We start from the raw sequence: 22,431 nt of genomic DNA, 5'->3' as shown, positions 1-22,431 counted from the left end.
TCCTTCCAATATACCTGTGTAATTTGAAGTTCTCTTTCTACCTGTGTACAGTTCCCTTTTGGTGAATCTGCTCTTTTTTACTATATGAATGTGTTAAACTCATAACTTTTTTTAAAGTTTTTGATTAATGTAAATGTATTGCCACTAAATCAATCTTTTTGTATGCAAAAAAAAGTAGACAGATGAAACCCATTGCTACCATATTACACTATTAGTTGTTACCACATTACAGAATAAACTGTTGTTTTTCCTTAGGAATCTGTTGTCACTGGTGTGAAAAATGAAGGACATGAACTTTTGAAAGGTAACAGTGAAAATGTGAAAGGACACAACAGTACTTGAATTATGAATAATACATGCTAGCGCTAGATCTGTTAACTCAGTAGTATACAACAACACTATTATTAGAATAGCAATATGCAATTACAATTAGAGTTAGTTGGAAAATTTCCAACCAAACTGGAAAATGTTGGTTCATCAAACTTGAAATTGCTCACAGAAATGAGTCAAGTTCGATGAACTTTTGCCAGATCACAAGCAGGGTTCTGGCAGAGCCCAATGAAACCCTGCAAGCTTGCCTGGCAGGCTGTTGAGGAGCCCCACCATGTGGGCTGCCCTGGGGTTTGCAAGGTCCATGGCTCTGGGGCAGCTCTGCTATGCCAGAGTTTCCAGGCTCCTACGCAGCGAAGAGCCTGGCAGACCTGGAAGTCCTGACTCTAACTGGGGCTTGGGTCCTGGTTCTGCAGCACAGAGTCTGGAAGCCCTCAGAAACTGGGGTTTTGCCAGGGCTCTCAGCCTAGGTTCCCAGGTCTGCGGTAGGGAGCTGGGAAGACATGAGAGATCCCAGGATTATTGCCACAGAACTGGGAGCTTGGAAGTTGTGGGTTGGGTTCTGAGGGTCTGTAGCTCCAGGGTAACCTTGCCATGCATAATGCCTTGGATCAGAGACCCCAAACTCATGGGTTAGCTGGCTCCCCGGGAGTTTGGAAGCCCTAGGGTCCTTGCTCCTTGGCAGTAAGTATGGTGTGGTTACCCTGGAGCCACAGATCCTGGTAACTCTGGCAGCTTCTGGATGAAATCGCTATTCCTCTCAGTTTTACCTCTGCTGTGGTCCCCGAGAGCAAATTTTGTTTCAGAAACATTGTAAGGCAGTGTTTCCAAAAACCAATATCTTTTTAGAATTTCTAGTTTGTGAGCAATATTGATAATTTTGGCTTCATTCCATACCAAATTCTGAAATGTACTTTAATAAAAGGTAAAGGTCACTGTATCCTGCTATAGAAGAGAGACTTTTTTCTGTTGTAAATCATTTCTAGTTATTTCTTCTCCCTAGCTCTTCATCAGCTCAGTGTTGGTCTCATATTTCTCCATTTCACAATATTTGTTCTCCTCTCGGTGTAAACAGTGCTTGTAACAAGGATATACCAAATCTGTACTAACTACCATTTCTAATATAATAAACCTGCTTTGGATAGAGCCACATTCTGATACTGTACTTGTTCAAATAATGTTTAATTGTTTCTTGTTATGTGGACTGAGTCCTTTTTGGTCATCAGTCTGTTGGGACAAGTTGAGTTTCTCTCAAAGTGCTTTGTATTTAAGTATGAACTTACATGATTGTCTATATAATACTTAAATAACACATTATTCTTGGACATTTAAATTATGATTTAAAAAATATTAAATAGTATCTAAATACAGGCCCATCCTTTGTCAACTTAGGTGTGATGTCAGAGACAGACAGGGAGAGAGAGTGGGAGTCTTGGGGTGTTTGCCCCTTCTTTTGAAATTTCAATTCCCCACCCTTCTCTTGAAATTTTTTTCCAGTTGGGAACTTGTTTTCCCTTCCTACTTGATGACTCTGTTTACTACTTAAATGCAAAGTAAGGCAAACATACACTCCTTTGTTCAAGACAGGACTTTTTGACCACTTTGGTGGAACGTGATTTTTGAACATCATACACAGTAGTCTAACTTCACATACAATGTTCCCACATGTATTTTATTAGGTCATTATTGTCCAGCAAAGTATGAGTTTTCAAATGATATCTTACAAAGGCACACCTATTATGAAGATTATTACAATAGTGTGTAGGGTGTGAATGCAGGGGTGTTAACACTTTTTAAAACTTTTTTTGTATGCAAATTTAGCTGGGCAAGATGGTGAGTGGTTGTTTTACTATGTCAGCATTTTAGATGGCTGGAAATATATTAGGAAGATCTTCATAGTATTTTTAGTTCACATTTACAGTCGAGACTCAAAATGCCAGTTATGCAAATTTCACTCTGAGGAATTTAGGACATTTGTGATCTAAATTTTGTACTAGTTTTATTCATCAAGTAGCTCTCAGGTAGCTTGGCTTTCAGGCAAAAAGACCGTATTTTCCTTTTCATAACTTTTTTTTTCTCTCCTGAAGAGACCAGCTGTAATGTGGAGCCCAACATTTCTAATGTAAAGAAGAAGAGTGAAACTATTCAATCACAATATTCTAGTTCCCGACCAAAAAGGTAATATCCTGAAACACACTTTTTTTCTCTTTGCTGGCTTGCTGCATGACATTTGAATAAAGTTAGAGAGATTAGCAAGACTCTAGAAGATGCAGTCCCTTCCTGGTTTTTACATCCGTCAGATTGGAGTAAGGATGATCTTATCTAGGTGGTAAGTGTTTGGTGTCCTCTCCTCTGCCCATCATGAACTTTTTTTTCCTAAGTGACTCTTGTCTACATTCTCAATTGTTTTTGTCCATCTTGTCAGTATAATAGTATCAAAGGTGGTAACTATAATCCATTTTTGTAGTAATGCTGTTTTGATACCCATTCTTGAATTTTTTTAAAAGAATGTAAACAACAAGGTTAGATTGCTTCGTTTATCTGCCAGTGTCCATAGCAGCAATATTCCTTTTTCTTTCCCAAGCTGCAGCTTACAGTTGTCAGAAATATGCTGTAGTGTATATTATAAGGTGGGAAGTATCAAAGACCACTAACTGAGACTGAGCGACAGGCATGATAGCAGTGCCAGGTATTGATTTCACAATTAAAATGAATCCGAAATTCTGTATTTATTATTTAAAAAACTTGAGAGAAAATTCTGATATCGGGCTAAATTCCAATAGTTTTTGTCAGTGTTTCAAGTATACTTTTAGATCAGGGGTTCTCAAACTGGGTTGGGACCCTCCAAGTGGGTCACAATACCATTTTAATGGGGTTGTCAAGGATGATGATAGAGTTGCTGGGGCCCAGGGCCGAAGCCAGAGCCCGAGTCCTACCGTCCTTGGCTGAAGCCGAAGCCTGAGTCCCACCATCCGGGGCTAAGATTACATGCCCCTTACCCAAGGCAGAAGCTCTTGAGCTTCAGCTTTGGCCCCCACCTCTTCACGGCGGGGCTCGAGTGGACTCAGTCTTTGGTCCCCATTCCTGGGATCGTGTAGTAGTTTTTGTTGTCAGAGGGGGTCACGGTGCAATGAAGTTTGAGAACCGCTGCTTTAGATGCTTTGTTTTGTAGACAAAAGGGACAGCTTTTGGCTTGATTTGTGTTTGAAACATTAATGTGTTCATGCCATTTCATCATGGCACAGCTTGTTCTTTTTATTGGTTAGTGTAAAGATCTGGGTTTTTTTTTTTTTTACATTTATGAGAAAATAGTCTGTCTGCAGACTATTTTTTTGCCTATTGAAATACAACAATGAACAGAGTACGTTTTGTTTTGTCCCCCACCCTCAGAGGAACTTTTCAAAGCATATTGGCCATATCTATTGCATGTTAGTCTGTGTGGCTAAAACACGCTCTTTACGTTTTAGTATGGTTGCAAAGTGTTTTTATTTTAATATTTTAGAGCTAAAGCTGAGAAACCCAAATATACAGTAAGCAGCGACTCAGAAGAATCTGAAGAGTGGCTACCACAACAAACAAGAAGTAAGCTGTATTTAAATACTTGGGTTAAAATAGAATTAATTTAATTCAGTTTTTAAAAATCAATTGTTGTTTTTTCTTTTCAGCCAAATGTGAAAAAGATCTCCCAGTAACCAGAAAGAGAAGTAAAAGTATGTTTCTTTGGAGTATAAGTATGTTTCCATACCAGAAATTTAAGCAGAAATTGTACACTAGAAGATACTTCAGGCCAACTTCTTATCAAGAAAATAATCTATATTACAAATGTTTCAGTAAAACTCCTGCAGACATGTGTTTAATCCTGTGAGCATGTAACTCGGTTTAGCCATCTATAAGAGAGTAAATTTATCTATTAGAAGTAGAACCTTGAACTCTTATTTAAGAAAGGGCTATTGAGCTAGCCTAGTAATGATGCACTCCTTCCCTGGGCTTATGTTTCTTAACAGCTTTTCTGGCTGAAGAAATAAGTAATGATGATGTGACAGGCTTTGAAGAGAATCCTTTCCTCAGTGGTAAAAGGGAGGGGATGTTGGAAGGTGTAGTGAGGAAACATGAGATGCTTTAGATTCTGACAAGCATGTGGTAGTATGTAGGCACAGAGATGGAAAAAGCGCATTTGAAAGGCAGAACTATATTACAAGATAAAATGCTTAGATGCTAATCTAAATGTACAAGAACATATGTTATCTGTCAAACTAAATACCCCGTATGGAAGAAAATCCTAAAGACTATAGGTACTCTGCATTGAGGGCTTGTTTACACAAACACTTTGCAGCAAGCTGGGATGTAAATCTACCCCATGCTACCTTGCCTGCACTACGTGTCTGTGAGGACACAGCTGGCGTGCACTAAAAGTTCCGTAGTGCGCTTTGATCTATGCTGCTTTGAAACGAGTAAATCACAGCACACTAGGGAACTTTTAGTGCTCGGCAGCAGGGTCCACATAGGCACTTAATGCATGGCAGGCTAGCGGAGGGTAGGTTTACACTGGAGCTTGATGTGAGCTAAGTGTTTGTGTAAACAAGTCTAAAGTATTTTATGTATGTGTGTATTCCTGGAGTGAAACTTGTGCTAAATTGTTTGTCCTAGTGGCCCAATAGATTCTGTCCCTTTGAGAGTTAATCCATGTTAGTAGCTACAGGTAAAACAGTGAGAAAATCAGTTTATTTGGTTAACGGGTTTCACTTAGTGAGACATAAATGTAACAAAATATCTACCCATGCACACATTTTTCAAATGTTTTGCATTTGGATGTGGTCTTTTGGCAGCAGCTGCTCGTATTATCCAAGAAGACACAGGCTTTGCATCTGCTCTTGCATCTCCACCTGCTCCATTAAAAAAGAAAGCAAAGAAAAAAGGTAATGAAGAAATAAACACAAGCCTTATGAATTTCAGTTTATTTTCAAACTGAAAAACTATACAGATGTTTTTTATCCTGTGAAGCTTACATTATTTTGATGGGGACCTCCAAAAGGACTACAGGGAACTACTCAATTTTTTTTTAGTGTTGTATTTGTTATAATCCTTCAAAATAAAGGATTAAGGTAAATGATTATCCTGCTAAGTGTCACTTTTATTTTCTCAGGTACTGCAAGTGTACAGTCTGTTAAGAAAAATGATTCTGAAGAGGGTCCCAGAACAACACTGATCATATGTCCGCTCTCTGTCCTAAGCAACTGGATTGTAGGTTTTACATTATCATGTTAATTCTTGAATATGTTGTGACTCTTAATTATGACAGTACAAATAACATTGCTCCAGTAACATGTAATTTGACTAAAAATTACTGCTTTTCCTAATTTTGAAATAAAGCAGTTATTCAAAAAATAGGTAACTTTTAGTGTTGTTAATTTATTGCGGTTAACTCGGTTAACTCAAAAAAATGAATCGCGATTTATCGCCGTTTTAATCACACTGTTAAACAATAGAATACCAATTTAAATTTATTAAATATTTTGGATATTTTCTACATTTTCAAATATATTTATTTCAATTAAAACACAGAATACAACATGCACAATGCTCACTTTATAATGTTTTTATTACAAATATTTGCACTGTAAAAATGATAAAAGAAATAGTATTTTTCAGTTCACCTTATATAAGTACCGTAGTGCAGTCTTTTTATCATGAAAGCACAACTTACAAATGGAGATTTTTTTTTTTATAACTGCACTCAAAAACAGAACAGTGCAAAACTTGAGCGCCTACAGGTCCACTCAGTCCTACTTCTTGTGCAGCCAATTGCTATGAGAAACACGTTTGTTTACATTTACAGGAGATATGCTGCTCACTTTTTATTTACGATATCACCTGCAAGTGAGAACAGGTGTTCGCATGGCACTTTTGTAGCCAGCATTGCATGGTATTTACGTGCCAGATATGCTAAACATTTGTATGCCCCTTCATGCTTTGGCCACCATTCCAGAGGACATGCTTTCATTCTGATGATGCCTGTTTAAAAAAAAAAAAGAAAAAAAAAAGCATTAATTAAATTTGTGACTGAACTTGGGGCAGAATTGTATGTCTCCTGCTCTGTGTTTACCCGCTTTCTGCCATATATTTCATGTTATAGCAGTCTCCGATGATGACCCAGCATGTTGTTTGTTTTAAGAACACTTTAACTGCAGATTTGACAAAATGTAAAGAAGGTACCAATGTGAGATTTCTAAAGATAACTACAGCACTCAACCCAAGATTTAAGAATTTGAAGCACCTTCCAAAATCAGAGAGGAACGGGGTGTGGCTCATGCTTTCAGAAGTCTAAAAGAGCAACACTCCAATGTGGAAACTACAGAACCCAAACCACCAAAAAAGAAAATCAACCTTCTACTGGTGACATCTGACTCATGATGATGAAAATGAACATGCGTTGGTCTGCACTGCTCTCAATCATTATCAAGCAGAACCCATCATCAGCATGAAAACACGTCCTCTGGAATGGTGGTTGAAGCATGAAGGGACATATGAATCTTTAGCGCATCTGGCACATAAATATCTTGCAACGCCGGCTACAGCAGTGCCATGCGAATGCCTGTTCTCACTTTCAGGTGACGTAAACAAGAAACAGGCAGCATTATCGCCTGCAAATATAAACAAACTTGTTTGTCTGAGCGATTGGCTGAACAAGAAGTAGGACTGAGTTGGACCTGTAGGCTTTAAAGTTTGACATTGTTTTATTTTTGAATGCAGTTATTTTTTTGTACATAACTCTACATTTGTAAGTTCAACTTCCATGATAAAGAGATTGCACTACAGTACTTGTATTAAGTAAATTGAAAAAATACTATTTTATTTTTAGTGCAAATATTTATAATAAAAAATAAATATAAAGTGTTACTGTGAACTTTGTATTCTGTGTTGGAGTTGAAATCAATATATTTGAAAATGTGGAAAACATCCAAAAATATTTATATAAATGGCATTCTATTGTTTAACAGGGTGATTAATCGCGATTAATTTTTTAAATCACTTGACAGCCCTAGTAATTTTTGATACTAGAACAAATGGAAGTGACATAGTAGTGCCATGAGACTAAATAGCTTTTATTCACTGATTTCATGTCCATTAAAGAGCTACAAATATTGGTCACTCTGTGAGGACAGTCATTATTGAGCAAATGGGTTCCACACAGGAGAGGAGTTTGTTGTTTGTAAACATGTTAAAGGGACACAGCTTAAAAATCACGCCTTTGTCGAAGCTTTATGCCAGTGGATTTTACAACACAAATATAATTAAAACTGAAAAGAGCTGAGAGAAAATACTCTTGCTTTTTCAGGTTTTTTTTTGTTGGTCTGTTTAAATTTTTTTTGTAAAACTACAAAATTGGACTTGGTATTTGAAACTACTGTTTTCATTTCATTGTTTGAAATTGAGACAAATTCGCAAATAGTTTTGAATCAACTGAAACTGCAATTTTTGTGGGGGGAATAAACTATTTATCTGAAAAATCTTGCCTAGCTCTAGCTATAATTCCTTCTCTAGATTCTGGTGATTTGTGAAGTTACTGTAATAAAGTTACCAGAAAAAATGCTGCCTAATACTTACTCAGTAATGGAGAAACTTGCAGAAAACTCAACAAATGAAGCTTCGTGTGGAGAACTTAGAGTGAGGGAGATTAAAGTACTCCCTCCATATATTATATTTGCGTTCTAGAACTGTGATACTTTTTATTGAAATCAGTTTTTCTTTAGACTTTACCCCTTCTTTTTGTCAGCAGCTCAAATTCTGCAACATGGTGTTAGTGCTGGATAGCGACAAAGGTGAAACACTTCAGAAACAAAAATGAAAGTGACAAGTGAAGATTAACTATTTTATTTAAAAGAGGTGCAAAAATTAAACACTAATGATGAAAAGTAGATCTTGAAAATCTTTCATTTTAAATAAAATGTTGTTAGTAACACGAGAAATACTAATAATTTTTAACCTGTCATTCTTTCATTTTATTTTTTCTTATTTATTCAGAAATGCCATTGTAGCTTTATTTTACGCGTGTTTAAAAAAAAAAATCTCCCTCCATCCCTTTCCTCAACTCCATTGCAGTACAATTACTTGTGACTATGAAGCTTTGCTTTGTTTTTGGTTCTGTTTTTGCTGTAACTAAGTTAGCTGCTACAGTTCCCTCTGCCTCTCTTACCCCAACAAAATTGACTTGGTTATATGTCTGTCCTGTGTTCCACCATTGGTAGTTGCAGTGTGCCACTGAGTCAGAACAGAATTTACAGTTGTTTTTGTAAGCCGTCCTTAAGGAATATAGTTATGTGGCAACATTTGATTAATCGCAGTTTCTCTAATGACTTTTCTTTCAGGATCAGTTTGAACAACATATCAGGCCAGATGTTCACTTGAATATATATGTTTATTATGGTCCTGACCGCAGCAAAGACCCAGTATTTCTTTCAAAACAAGATATAGTACTAACAACCTACAACATTTTAGCCAGCGATTATGGAGTAAGTAAAATACTAAATGTCTGTATAGCAACTTTTTGTATCCGATGATATAAAACCAAACAAACCCAAAATGGCCATTTATGAAGAGTGGGAGGCATTCTTTGAATGTGTCTACTGTATTATTTTTAGCAGTTAAATTCCCCACAGATTCTGAGTGCATTGGGTTTGATCTAGCCTGGGGCTGAGCAGGGTTTTCCTTACAATTTCAGTTCTGGGTAGCAGTGGGCTGTGCTAGATCTAGGCACCTGAACTGAGAGCAGGGAGTGTGTATCTTTAGTGCTGTCAGTGACCCCTCAGTCCTCTGGCAGCATGGAGGAGGAAGCTGCCTGATTCAGCTGCGGAGGGGGACAAAAGTCAGACTTGAGCGGAGAGCAGGTTAGGACAGCCAACTGGAGGGAAGGCGAAAACTGGGACTTGGGGCGAGGTGGGCAATTGATAATTTGGGACTAGCTTTGCAAGAAGACTGGGACTAGGAGTGGAGCAGATAGAGGTGTGGGTAGAGACTGAGATTGGATGAAGAGCTTGAGGGAGAGACTGGGACTTATCTCCTTCCCCCATTGGTTCTAAGATGGGAGGGAAGACTGATCTGACAAGGAACTAGGGGACAAAGGTAGAACAAGGACTGGTTGGGAAAAGAGACCTGGCACAAAGAGCTGGGGGTATGGGAGACACTAAAACTGAATGAGGAGCCCTGGAGGCCAGTCAGGTTGGGGAATGTTGGGGAAGGGGAAGGTGGAGGCTGGGGTAGAAAAGAGACAGAGGATTGTGTAAGCAAGGAGACGGGGGACAGGATGAGTGGGAACTAGGGTTGGGCAGGGGAAATGAAAGTGGGGGAGGGGAATAACCGATGGGAAGCCCTGAGGGATGAGGCAAGGATTTTCTGGGCAAGGGGACTGGGATTGGGTAGAAAAGGAGAATGGGACTGGGGCAAGGAGCCATGGTGGAAAAGAGACCGGACTGGGGCAGGGCAGAAGAGGTTGAGGTTGAAGGGCAGCGGTCGGGGGAGGGAGGGGATTAGGCAGAAGTGTTTGTTCTCAGTATATAGCATACTCCCCTCAGGAGCTTGGAATGGACCCAAGATTCCTGGGTCTCACCTTTCCTCTGATGTCATAAAAAAATCTGTGAAACCCTCCGGCAAAATGTCCCATCCCCTTCTAGTGCTGATCCACACTAAGGATGACCACATACTACTGCTATTAGTTACTCTCTGTTAGCTCAATTTGGAGAGCTCTCTGCAGTGGATCTAAAGGTTCCAACCCTGTCTGCTGCTTTAATTTTACACAGCCATGGCACTTCAGTAAAGCTTTTTGAATTGCATAGTTAGGGCCCTACCAAATTCACAGTCCATTTTGGTCAATGTCATGGTCATAGGATTTAAAAAATAATAAATTTCATGATTTCAGCTATTTTTAAATCTGAATTTCACTGTGTTGTAATTGTAGGGGTCGTTACCTAAAAAGAACTTGTGGAAGGGGTTGCGATTCTGCTACCCTTATTTCTGCGCTGCTGCTGGTCCCACCGCGGCCTTCAGAGATGGGCAGGTGAAGAGCGGTGGCTGCTGGCTGGGATCCCAGCTTTGAACGCAGAACCACCATGAAATCTATATAGTATAGGGTAAAGGCACACAAAAGACCAGATTTCACGGTCCGTGATGCGTTTTTTTCATGGCCATGAATTTGGTAGGGGCCTATGTATAGTCTATGAAAGTATGTAAAAACTGATTGTTTTATTGAGGGATGTATTAATTTCCTGAATAAGATAGCTGTTATATGTGAATCCATGCATTTGGCTAGGTTTGTTTTCATACAAATCTCAGTCCTTTTAAAATATCTGGGTATCAGATCTTTGAAATGGCCCCTCCTATTTAATTTAGCATCATGTAGCACCCTTCCCACTCCTCTGCTTTCTGCTCTGGCTTCCATGCCTTCACTCTGGTCACCCTTTTGCATCCTCTTAGTCCTAGGCACTTGATATACATTTCCAGGGATTCTTTAAATCCAAAAGAGTGGGTTCCTCACATTCCTTGTTTTACTGTTCTTTGAGTAAGCAAGATAAAAATGAATATACTTTCTACTATTAGAAATCTGTCTTAATGAATCTTCCTCACTTGTGCTTTGTGTGTTAGGTCTATGACTTAATTTATCATAGTTGCAAAAAGGTCTATTTTGAGTTACAGGATCAAAAATAAAATTGTATTTCAGAGCAGAGGTGATAGCCTGTTACACAGATTAAAGTGGCTAAGAGTGGTGTTGGATGAAGGACACACTATTCGAAACCCAAATGCTCAGCAAACTAAAGCTGCATTAAATTTGGAGGCACAGAGAAGATGGATACTGACAGGTAAAATATTTTACATCACAGTAATTGCAGTTTTAACCTTTATTTTTGTACTACAAGGACACTACATTTTTAAAAAAATGTTTTCATTTTGGCTTTATCCAGAAAACCTAACATTTATTTTGGATGCTGGGCTCTAAATTTAGAATGCTCTTAAATTAATCTTAGTTCAGAAAGAAGATCTCAAAATGGTTTTGAAAAAGTAATGTCAGAGTTTTTCATAAGTCCTCAGTAGCAAATTAGAAGTCCATAGAAAACTGCTGCTGCTATCATCTTTATAAAAGTTGATGAGAATGCAACCAAATCAAACTATTTAAAATAATGCTATTATCCCAGCTTCATTTTACATGATCAGCAAATAAGGAAGGGACTGACTTACCAACCAACATGTTTGATTTCTTTGAAACCCAGATTTTTTGTTCATTTAGTCCTTGATTCAGGAAAAATCCTTGTTCAGGACAACACATAAGCACGTGCTTGGCTTAAATCAATGGCACTTAAACATCTGCTTAAGTGTTGGCCTGAGTAGGGATGCTTTCCTGAACTGGGGCCTAAGTGAACTGCAAACCATCTACAACAACTTGCAAACTCGTGCTGTCTAAGGAATAACGCCCAAAAGGCATGTATTATGAATAGAGCTGGGTGAATAATGGATTTTTTCCCGTTTGTTGTCAATTCTGAAAAACCAAACACAATTTTGTTTGGGTTGAATTATTGAATCAAAAAGTTAAAAAAAAAAAAAGAGTCAAAATGATTTTTGGTTTTAATTTTGGGTATTTGGATGTCTAGATTCACAAAACAACTGCGAGGGAAGGAGGAAAGCCTCTCTTAAACCTTTAGCTCAGTGGCTAGGGTGTTCTCTTGTGTTGTGGGAGATCTTCTCCGCCTGGTGTGGAGAAGGGATTTGAACTTGAGTTTTCCACATTGCAGGAGTGTGCCCTAACACTGGACTATGAGGGATTCTGGTATGGGTCTGTTTGTCTCTCCTGTTCCACTTTTTATAAATTTAAAAAGTCATTTGGAGCAGGAACTTGAATGTGGGTCTCCCACATCCTAGGCAAGTACTCTAAGCACTAGCCTATATAGTCTTTCTCATTCTCTTTCCTAGGCCCAAAAATTATTCTTTGTCATTCATAGTATCAAATCACAAGATCACTGGCCAAGTTTCTCTAGTGCCTGCAAAGTTTAGATTTCTCACAACAGTCTAGCATTTCAGAGTATTTTGAAATATTCCTCATAGAAAAAGAAGACTCAATCATTTTATTTGGTTTTCACTCATTCTTAAGAAGTTATATTTGCCCTTTTTTTAAATGGAGAGTTTTTTTGTTTTCTGGTACAGTAACTCCTCACTTAACGTTGTAGTTATATTCCTGAAAAATGCAACTTTAAGCAAAATGATGTTAAGCGAATCCAGTTTCCCCATAAGAATTAATGAGGGGGTTGGGTTCCAGGGAATTTTTTTCACCAAACAAAAGACCACACACACGCGTGCGTGCACACCCACCCACCCACACACAAAATAAGTTTTAAACAAACAATTTAATTCTGGTACACAGTGATGATGATTGTGAAGCTTGGTTGAGGTGAAGGAATCAGAGGGTGGGTTATTTCCCAGAAAATGCCTTACTGCTAAATGATGAATTAGCAATTGGCTGAGCCCTCAAGGGTTAACTCTCTCACTCTACGAGGCAGCAGGAATGGAGGGAGGGGAGACTGTGTCCCAGACAGACACACACAGTGTGTGTGTGTGTGTGTGTGTGTGTGTGTGTGTGTGTGTGTGTGTGAGAGAGAGATGCACGCATTTTCCCCCTTAATTGACCCTACTCTTAAGTACACTGCCTTGTTAATCAGATCAGCTTGCTGAGATCCTGTCATGTGTCCCCCCGCTCTATGGAAGATGGGGTAAGCGGGGTGCAGGGGGGAAGGGGACACCCTGACATTAGTCCCCCTCTTCCTTCCCCCCCGCCCCTGCACAGCAAGCAGGAGTCTCAGGGAGCAGCTCCAAGGCTGAGGGCAGGAGCAGCACATGGCAGTGGGGGGAGGGACAGCTGAACTGCTGGCAATTGATAGGGAACTTAGGGGAGCGTTGCACAACTTTAAACGAGCGTGTTCCCTAATTGACCAGCAACGTAACAACGAAACAACATTAACTGGGATGACTTTAAGTGAGGAGTTACTGTACTATGTGCTCAGTTTGGGCTGAAGCTATCTTTGCATCTGACAGAAAATATTGTTGGTGGAGAGGACTTTGGATATATCCTTTCAGATTTGCATGCAAGTAGTGTGAACTCTTCAATATTTAAAAATGGCTTGTTTTAAGAATAACCCTTGAAACTGAAAACTTTCACTGTACTTGCTTTTCTTTACTTAACAAACTACTGTGTGTGGTTTTGTTTTGTTTTTGAATTCCTATTAGTACTCAGCTGCTTGTTTTAAAAGGAGGGGAGAAGCATTGAAGCTTTAGTTCTGAAAACTTTTTTTTTAAAGACTAAAGGATTTGTAATGACCTTTGCAACTAGACTAAAAGATGAGAAGTCTGACAAGATGATGATGATCTATGAAAAATGAACAAATACAGAGTAACATTTTATGCCTATCGATCTTAACAAAGCCCTTTTGTGTCAAAACTGCTATGAGCAGGCTGGAATTCTCCCAACTCTTCCAAACCACCAGTTTCTTCTAAATTGCAGACATAGCTTCAACCAAGTGTATGGCTACTTCAGGGGTTTTCTGTAGTAGGTGCTGAGACTGCCACTTTGGGCAGAAAACTAGTCATTTTATTATCAGCTGTTGGGGTGTATTTAAAAATTCATTTAAATAGATTATTTCTTTAAGATCATTTAGAGTCCTAACACTTCTTTTTTTGGACAGCTCTTCCCTTTCCCTTGGGTTTATCTGATGGATTTTCATATGTTGTCTCATTATTATATGGGTTAGAATCTTTGTCAGCCAATTCTCTCTCTTCCTCAGTCCTGCCTGTTTCTTTAAAGTGGAACTATATGGGAAAACTAATACATTTTAAAATATGAGATTAAAATAGCTGCAGAAAGACTCCCCTGAAAGTGTATGCTAGTGTAATGGTGCCTTGTTTGTGAAAACTAATACTTTGTTTCATATAATGGATCTGTGAGTCAATCTGAAAAAAATATTTCTGTGCTCTGGGTTTTAAAGCTTTGCTCTGTGTTGTTTGTGGAGGGCTAGTGTGTGGACTACTTTTAATCAAATTTATATTTTTGGTTCTTAAGGTTTTCCATAGTCTTTTTCTTATTTTAGGCACTCCTATCCAGAATTCCTTAAAGGATTTGTGGTCTCTTCTCTCCTTTTTAAAACTGAAACCTTTTACTGATAGAGAGTGGTGGCACAGAACAATCCAGCGCCCTGTCATGCTGGGAGAGCAAGGGGGACTAAGGTATGAAGAGCTTGTAAAATGTTTGTGGATAATAAATCTGATCTTTGGTTGCCAGTGAGTCATGACAAACTTACACATTTGTACTTTGTTTAAACATAATGTACATTTTTGATTCATGAGATTTATTTATACTTTGGTTGTAAAATGCAATATATTGTATATAACTTAATTTTAGTGTGTAGTATACTATCAAGCTTATATTTTATGCAAAAGAATCAGTTATACAGTAAACTGAATAAAAAAAATTGTTAGTAATTTGTGTTTGTGTACTAAAGACTGGTTCATGTGTTTTTCTAGGCGTTTACAGTCCCTAATTAAAAACATCACCCTTAGGCGAACGAAAACAAGCAAAATTAAAGGAAAGCCTGTTTTGGAGTTACCAGAACGTAAGGTATTTATTCAGCATGTTACGCTTACAGAGGAAGAGAGAAAAATCTATCAGTCTGTGAAGAACGAAGGCAAAGCTGCTATTAGCAGGTAGATAGACTGTGCAGTTACTATTAAAGTTGTTAGTTTTCTTTGTAGTCTGACTTCTGAAAACTACTGGTCCAGATGTTTCAAGCATATTAGCTGTAATAGCAGAATGTATCTAAAATATGCCAAACTCTTTCTCTCCCCTCACTTTCACTCTTCGTATGCCCTGAATTAATAATTGCAAATGACTGTAGCATCTGTTCAATTGTTAACATGAGGAAGAAAATGAAGAATGGTTTTAACATATGCCATAAATGAGCCTAACTGTCTTTGAAAGAAGCAAAAAGAATACAAAATACACTAACAGTGGTCTTAAAAATAATTCTTTAGCACTTAAAAAACTTGTTTCTGGAGAACATTACATACATTCTTATCTACTTTTTTTCTGAAATAGTCTAACTTAAATTTAAATGAGTCTTAGGAACTAGTTACTAATGGTATATGGAACTTCCTACTTTGACCTGTATGGTAAGTGCCTATATATAGCTTAGTAAGTTTAGATAACCTTGAAGGATTTTCAGTTTTGCTTTTGCATTTCACAGCTTTAACAAAACTAAGGACAAAGAAACCGTGGCACGCACACTTACACATAGCAGTAATTTTTTTCAAAGCATTGCACAAGGTTTCAGTCACATGATTTATTTTAGCTGGTGGCTCACTTACTTCAGTGAAGTTACACTAGTGTGGGTGAGTGGAGAACCAGGGCCAATGTAAAATAGGTGACTAAAAGTTCATGTACCCCTTTGAAAATCTACACCACAAAAAGTTTTAATAGCTGAGAAAGTTCAGATATTCAGAAGTCCCTGGTTTCTGTGAGTTAAAGTGTAGAGTGTAATCGGCTGCAATTTTATTAAAGTCTGGGTCAGATTCAAGGGTAACACTAATGTTCAGGACTACCGCTGCTTAGGTTAGTGGTAGTGCTCCAGTTTTGCCATTCGGGTGTGTATGCATTCAAAAAAAAAAACCCACAAAAAAAGAAAGGGCATGTTTTGCATGGAAAAACAGGTAAAAGGTGACTGTAAGAATAGGACACGATTTTATATTGCTGAACATGACCCACTGAGACCATGTATTTAGGGCATAATGTTTTTCACACTATGTTAAAATTGTTCTTCAGGTATTTTAGTGAAGGAACTGTTCTGGCACATTATGCAGATGTCCTTGGTGTCTTGCTCAGATTGAGGCAGCTGTGTTGCCATCCTCATCTTTGCACAAATACATCGTCTTCCAGTTGTCAAATACGTGAGTAGATGTACTTTCTGTATATTGTTCTAAAAACTGTAACAGCACAGCATTTTAGTTCAAGTCCCAAAAATATAAATCTTGTTGGTAGACTTTTTACCTGCTGTATTATGGACAAAAACAATTAGTCTTTAATTGGGTGTATTAATGTGTTCTACCTACAATATTTGGAATTTCAGATTGATCTTTAAAACATCCCCCCCCACTTACCCGCTCCCCTTAACTTATAGTTATATATGCTAGTCTTCATATCCCACCAAAGGCAAGCCCTAAAAAAAGCATGAAATATCTAGCTGAGTCATTCAACAACATCTACAGTTTACTCATTGGTTCCCATTGTCATCCTTAAATATCTCCCTTCCACTATCTTTTTCCTGAACAACCATTCTGAGTGTTCAAATGCTCGTGTATTTTAATCATTAATATAGGGTTAGGGTGGCTTTTATAAATTGTACTGTAGTTCCATACATGATTTTGTATTAGTGTGTAAATAAATGAGGTATGCTGTCTCTGTAAATGGTGGCTGTGAGATTGTTGGTTTTTTTTTTTCCCTTCTGTAATGCTTATGAAAATTTGTGAATGGGTGATGTCATTCTGAGTTTGATATCAGTTCTGTAATTGCTACGTAAAGTCTGCATGTGCATGCACTAGTGAATTTTATATTTGGACTTAGTTAAAACTTCATGTTGATTGAAGGATGAAAATGGACCTATGTATATTATGAGTGGAGGAATAAGGAGCGGCATGTAGATAGGAGGAGGGTGTTGAATGACTTAACTGCATGTTTTTTGCCCTTAAATAAATTTTGGATGTACAGTGTAGCAAACTTAACTTTAAGGTACATGTTTTGGTTTTTATGGTGGGAGAAATTACCAGGGTTTAATGAGTATGTATCAGCGTTGACAGTGTTCTTTTAATACACGTGATTAGCTATTTGACATTAATACATATTATCCCATGTAAGCCCTTTGCAAAGCCCTAATGTTTACCATGACCACCTTTCCCTACCCTGTCCCTATGCCTTCTCCCTGTCCCATTCCCTAGTGCTAGATGTCTTGGGCCCACTTCTCCCCTTCTGAGGACAAGAGGATGAGTGAGGTGTGGGAGGAGGTGTAGCTTTATCAGAAGAAGAAACTGCCTCTGCAGGGGAGTTGCAAACTGTGGGTTTTTCTTTCCCCGTGATCCTTTGCCATTACAGGGGCTAGGGCAGGGTGGGGGCAAGGGTGAGAGTTGTTGAAGGCCAAGTTTTTGGAATCCAAGAGTGTGCAGCTCCACTGCAGAGGCAGATGCTCCTGTAACTTCAGAAAATGGAAAGTAGCGGCTGGATCTGAGTAGGTCCATTGACTGCATTTAGCACAGTCCAGTTTAAGATATCGTGAATATAAGGAATAACTTCTCATGCCCAGTTCTAAAATTTCAAAATGATCATATGTCTGAGATGTCAACAGGATCAGTATGAAGTTTTGAGCTGCTGGAAACAAATTGGAAAAAATGGGGCAAAACTTCAAAGAAAGCATTTTAAAATATTGCTAAACATTATTCCTAAAAAAAAAAAAAATTCATAGGACATAAATTTTCCCTGTAGAGTTTTACTGTGCTAAATTTGGACACTACATTCAATTAGTGTGAAACAGATAGATTTGTTCCTCCTTTTTAAGCAGAAATCACAGTGCAATCTCAACTATAGAGTAGCTACCAATATCTCCATAATAGAATCACTGTCCAAAACTGCTGTTGCGTAAACAATGCTCTTTTTCCCCCCCAGTCACTGAGCACGTTGCACCATGTACTGATCAGTGTGCCCATAGTCAGTTAGGGTTTCTTGAGCTTTTAGTCTGAGTGACTCAAATTGAATATTCTTAAAAATGTTTTTAGATAGTAATACAGAATTATTCTTGATGATGATTGCCATTTTTAAGTGTGTTTATAAATTGTAGGCCAGATCCTAACCTGGTGTAAATCAACATGGTTCAGTTGGATTCAATGGAACTATGCTGCTGATCTGGTCCCATGTGTAAAATCTTTTTTTGTTTTTTAACAAAACTATGTTTTCTGTACATATTAGGTGAGAGTACTCCTGAAGAATTACGTGAGAAGTTAGTAAATAAAATGAAGTTGGTTCTCAGCTCTGGCTCAGATGAAGAATGTGCAATTTGCTTGGATTCTCTGAACCTTCCTGTGATAACACACTGCGCACATGTGTTTTGTAAACCATGCATTTGTGAAGTCATCCAAAGTGAACAGGTTAGCTATTTTGGTATTGCATTTAATCGTAGTGACCAATCCCAAAGCAACATGGATTGAATCTGGACAGCCAGAAGGTTATCTGCCCATTGTGTTGATAAACTACATAGCACTTGTTGAGGCAGTGGGCCATAGTCATCCCTGTTGTAATTCTGTTGATGTCAATTTCCACCAGAGTGGAGGTAACGTTGCATTCCAGATGACAAATCATACTGGTATATTTTTATATTAAATTGCTCTCTGGGAGCCCTTTTCATAAGCCCCCATCAGAATTAATATATTTTAAAAAATGAAAACATTAACATTTGTTTTTGAGTTGAAATGCTGATGCAGCTGTTGGTTCAGTGTTTTCTTTTCTTTGGGATTAATAAACAGAGAGCAGCTGTCAGGCTAAAGAGTATATGATGGATGCTAAGTCTACTGTAATAGCCTAAGGCCCAAATTTTGTCTTTGGATGTGCACCCGCATATCCCATAAGCTTTGATGAGAGCCTCACAACTGTTTCTGGTGCAGATTTTACCAGTCATTGTTCACTTTTTCTCATGATAAAAAGGGAATAATTTTTGAGATTACTGCTGTGCTATACCAGGTCACTCCATTTTAGTCTTTGAAATGAATATGTTAGCATCATGTATAGTACTGTGTACATCCACAGGACTATCACTGTGGATATGCTGTATGCATACTTTGTTCAAGCCTTTGGCTAGCATGTTCTCCATCTGCATTTAAAAGAAATCAAAATTACTTTGTGTTTGAAGATGACCAATTAATAGTGAATCTAAAAAGTAAGGTGTGTGTTTTTTCCCAGTGAGGACAAAAACACCTCTCTTTACTATTTGACTGCGATCTTTCTATTGTACTGTTTAACAGCACTTAAAATAACTGGAATTTTCAAAAATTATTCAGTGACTGAAGCAGTCACTAGCATCATATGGGAGACCCTAATGAAAACTGATCCTTTTTAGCAGTTCTGTTTATAATTTGTGCAACTGAGTAAAAAAAGATAATTTGGAAGCCCCAGCAGTCTTGTAATTTCCCCTACAGCATGTAGACCCACCAACCCCTTTGTACGCTAGCTCTCATCTGTTCAAACTGTATGCCAGGGGTCGGCAACCTTTCAGAAGTGGTGTGCCGAGTCTTCATTTATTCACTCTAATTTAAGGTTTTGTGTGCCAGTAATACATTTTAATGTTTTTAGAAGGTCTATAATATATAACTTTCTAGAAGTCTATAATATATAACTAAACTATTATTATATGTAAAGTAAATAAGGTTTTTAAAATGTTTAAGAAGCTTCATTTAAAATTAAATTTAAAATGCAGAGCTCCCCCTGGACTGGTGGCCATTACCCGGGCAGTGTGAGTGCCACTGAAAATCAGCTTGCGTGCCGCCTTGGGCATGCGTGCCATAGGTTGCCTACCCCTGTTATATACTTATGCACTGAGCAGAGGAACTGTGTGTACTCTAGATTTGTCACCAGAGGTCAGTGGTAATCATTTTATAATAGATCACTCTGAGGTTATCTACACTACATTGACATTGGTGAAGCTATTGTCTATCCCCATAATAAACTGAGTGGAAGGTTGGGGAATGATAGCATGAGATAGTAAAAACTGAGAGAGCAAAAGTAGGTTAGGTAATGTATATATTTTTTTATTGGACCAATTTCTGTTGGTGGAAGGGACCGCTCTCAAGCTACAGAGATCTTCCTCAGGTCTTGAAGGCAACTGAGCTAAATACAAGGTTTGACAGATAAGTCTCTGTTAAGTGCATGATTTTTAATGTTGAGCTGACTTATGAATTTAAGTTCCCAGGCTCATTTTTTGAAGGTATTATGCAGGTTTCCTTTGAGAGAGGGGACTGAGAGGTCAAGATTTGAGGTGATGGTGATTGTGAAAAGTGTTCACCCAGGAGTGATAGGGTGTTTTTTGTTTTTTAAATTTTTCGGCGTGTGTTCACTTGAGAGTATATTGATTGTCCATTTTCAACCCTCGGTGGTTGGGGCATTTGGTGCACTACGTTGGGTTAGGCATCTGTAAGACCCATTCATCTTGAAAGGGGTTGTTGGGGGTATTGATATGTCTTCATGTTTTACATCTGTTTTGTCCTGGTCTCATGCTGCTTTGAATTGGTATATCCTGGCCTCTGGGGAGCCTGCTTGATGATGAGCTTGCTGAGGTTGGGTGGTGGTTGAAGGCCAGAATAGGGTGTTTAGTAAAGATTTATTTAATTGTGTGGTCCCCATCAAGTATGAGTTGTAATTGTTTAATGATACCTTGTATGGGTTCCAGTATGGGGATGGTAGGTGGCAACTAAGGGTGTGCTGTCTGTGGGTTTGTTTTCTGTGCTGCAGAAAGTTCTGGGGTATTTGTGAATTAATACTGTTTAGTTTATTAACTTGTTCTAAAACCTCTTCTATTAACACATCAGTTTGGGACAGTCCTTCAGATACGTTGCCCCAAAAGAATAGCTCTGATGTGGGTACAGACGCTCCCCGGGTTACGTAAACCTGCACTTACGGAAAAAGTTCTGTAAGTGGGGTATGGTTTTTTTTTTCTTTCTCCCCGTAATTGTCGGGTATACGTCCCCAACTTACGCAAAATTTGACTTATGCAAGGTGTTCGGGACGGAACAGTTGCGTAAGTTGGGGAGCATCTGTATCTCTCCTACATCCTCTGTAGTGAATATTGATGCAAAGTATTCATTTAGCTTCTCTGCACTGGCCTTGTCTTCCCTGAGTGCTCCTTTTAACACCTTTTGTTGTGTAGTGGCCCCACTGCCAGTTTGGCAGGCTTCCTGCTTCTGATGTACTAAAAAAAAAAAATATATTCCTTGGGACCAACACAGCTTCAACACTGCAAACAAACTCTACATTTTTGAGTAGTCTTGTGTTAGTCAACTGCCAGGGGAGAAGAATTATTTCAAAATTGTCACACTTTATTTCTTACATGGATGTCATTCTCTCTTGTCATAATTCAGCAGTCAAAACCTCAAACCAGAAGTTTTTTTGTCAAGGCCACTGTTAGATGTGGTGTTTTACCCAAAAAAAAAAAAAAAATTGTTTTCCCTTTCCTTTCTGTAGAGCTGGTAGACTAGAACTCTTGCCCTTCTCCATCCCTGCAGCACAGACAATCCATACTATGTTTGTCGAATACAACCCCATGGAAATATTAATAGAGAAATTCCTGGCTCTGCCTTAACCAGGTCTCCATTTCAGTGAGAGCAAATATTTGCAGGTATAAAATTATGTCTGCAGTTATTTGCAGCTTTAAAAAAATGACCGCCAGTGTCCGAATATCTGCCCTTAAATATAGCATAAGCACATCCCTACCCTTAACTTTAAAAATGAAATGTGAAAGTTTAACTGCAAAGAGAGAAGACTATCCTTGATCCAAGAATTCAGATTTTAAAAAAAAAAATGGTTTATTTTTCTGCTTCTAATATTTTGAAGACAAAGAGGTTTTCTCTTCCCTCCCTTTTCCAGAGGACCTGAATGATATATCATATATAGCTCAAAGTTTAAAATAAACAAATGTTTGGGTTGTTTCAAACAAATATTTTCAATTTTTTTTAAGAAGTGTAAATAAAATAGTATTAAAATGGAAATATCAGTATAGTCTTAATGGTGTAGCACATACAATCATATTGTTTTTGCAGTGTCTGTCAAGTGTGGTTTGGAGGAGTTATATATCTTGTGGAAAAATGTACCATGTGTGAATTAGCCTGATGAGAATGCAGTCCTCAATTTCACTGAATGTACTTCATAATGGCAATCTTGGAACTCTTTGATGCGCAAGTAGCATTCAGGGGGGAAAATGCTCTTTATCTGATCTAAAATGAAGATAGTGCTTTTCCTAATGTTTCAATTCACTTTTTTTTATTTTA

General features: G+C 38.2%; 1 protein-coding gene across 2 annotated transcripts in view; it reads left to right on the top strand.

Annotated features, from left to right (window-relative positions):
* The window catches only part of HLTF (helicase like transcription factor), a 46,511-nt gene that overhangs the window by 14,572 nt on the left and 9,508 nt on the right, over window positions 1-22,431 (top strand). The window contains exons 9-21 of one of the 2 annotated variants that reach the window (XM_045031379.1): window positions 256-304; window positions 2,418-2,508; window positions 3,833-3,912; window positions 3,996-4,040; window positions 5,157-5,246; window positions 5,474-5,571; window positions 8,697-8,840; window positions 11,042-11,180; window positions 14,451-14,586; window positions 14,884-15,063; window positions 16,178-16,302; window positions 18,368-18,546; window positions 22,204-22,417. In XM_045031379.1, coding sequence (XP_044887314.1) covers window positions 256-304; window positions 2,418-2,508; window positions 3,833-3,912; window positions 3,996-4,040; window positions 5,157-5,246; window positions 5,474-5,571; window positions 8,697-8,840; window positions 11,042-11,180; window positions 14,451-14,586; window positions 14,884-15,063; window positions 16,178-16,302; window positions 18,368-18,546; window positions 22,204-22,263 — 1,416 coding nt within the window. In that variant the 3' untranslated portion in view covers window positions 22,264-22,417. Of the gene's footprint in view, window positions 1-255; window positions 305-2,417; window positions 2,509-3,832; window positions 3,913-3,995; window positions 4,041-5,156; window positions 5,247-5,473; window positions 5,572-8,696; window positions 8,841-11,041; window positions 11,181-14,450; window positions 14,587-14,883; window positions 15,064-16,177; window positions 16,303-18,367; window positions 18,547-22,203; window positions 22,418-22,431 lie in introns of those variants that run through there. The other variant, XM_045031378.1, reaches the window with a different exon arrangement.

Source organism: Mauremys mutica, chromosome 9 (genome assembly GCF_020497125.1).
Source record: "Mauremys mutica isolate MM-2020 ecotype Southern chromosome 9, ASM2049712v1, whole genome shotgun sequence".
Lineage (NCBI taxonomy): Eukaryota > Metazoa > Chordata > Testudines > Geoemydidae > Mauremys > Mauremys mutica.
The sequence above is the reverse complement of the archived record's forward strand: the minus strand, read 5'-3'. Positions and strand labels throughout refer to the sequence as shown.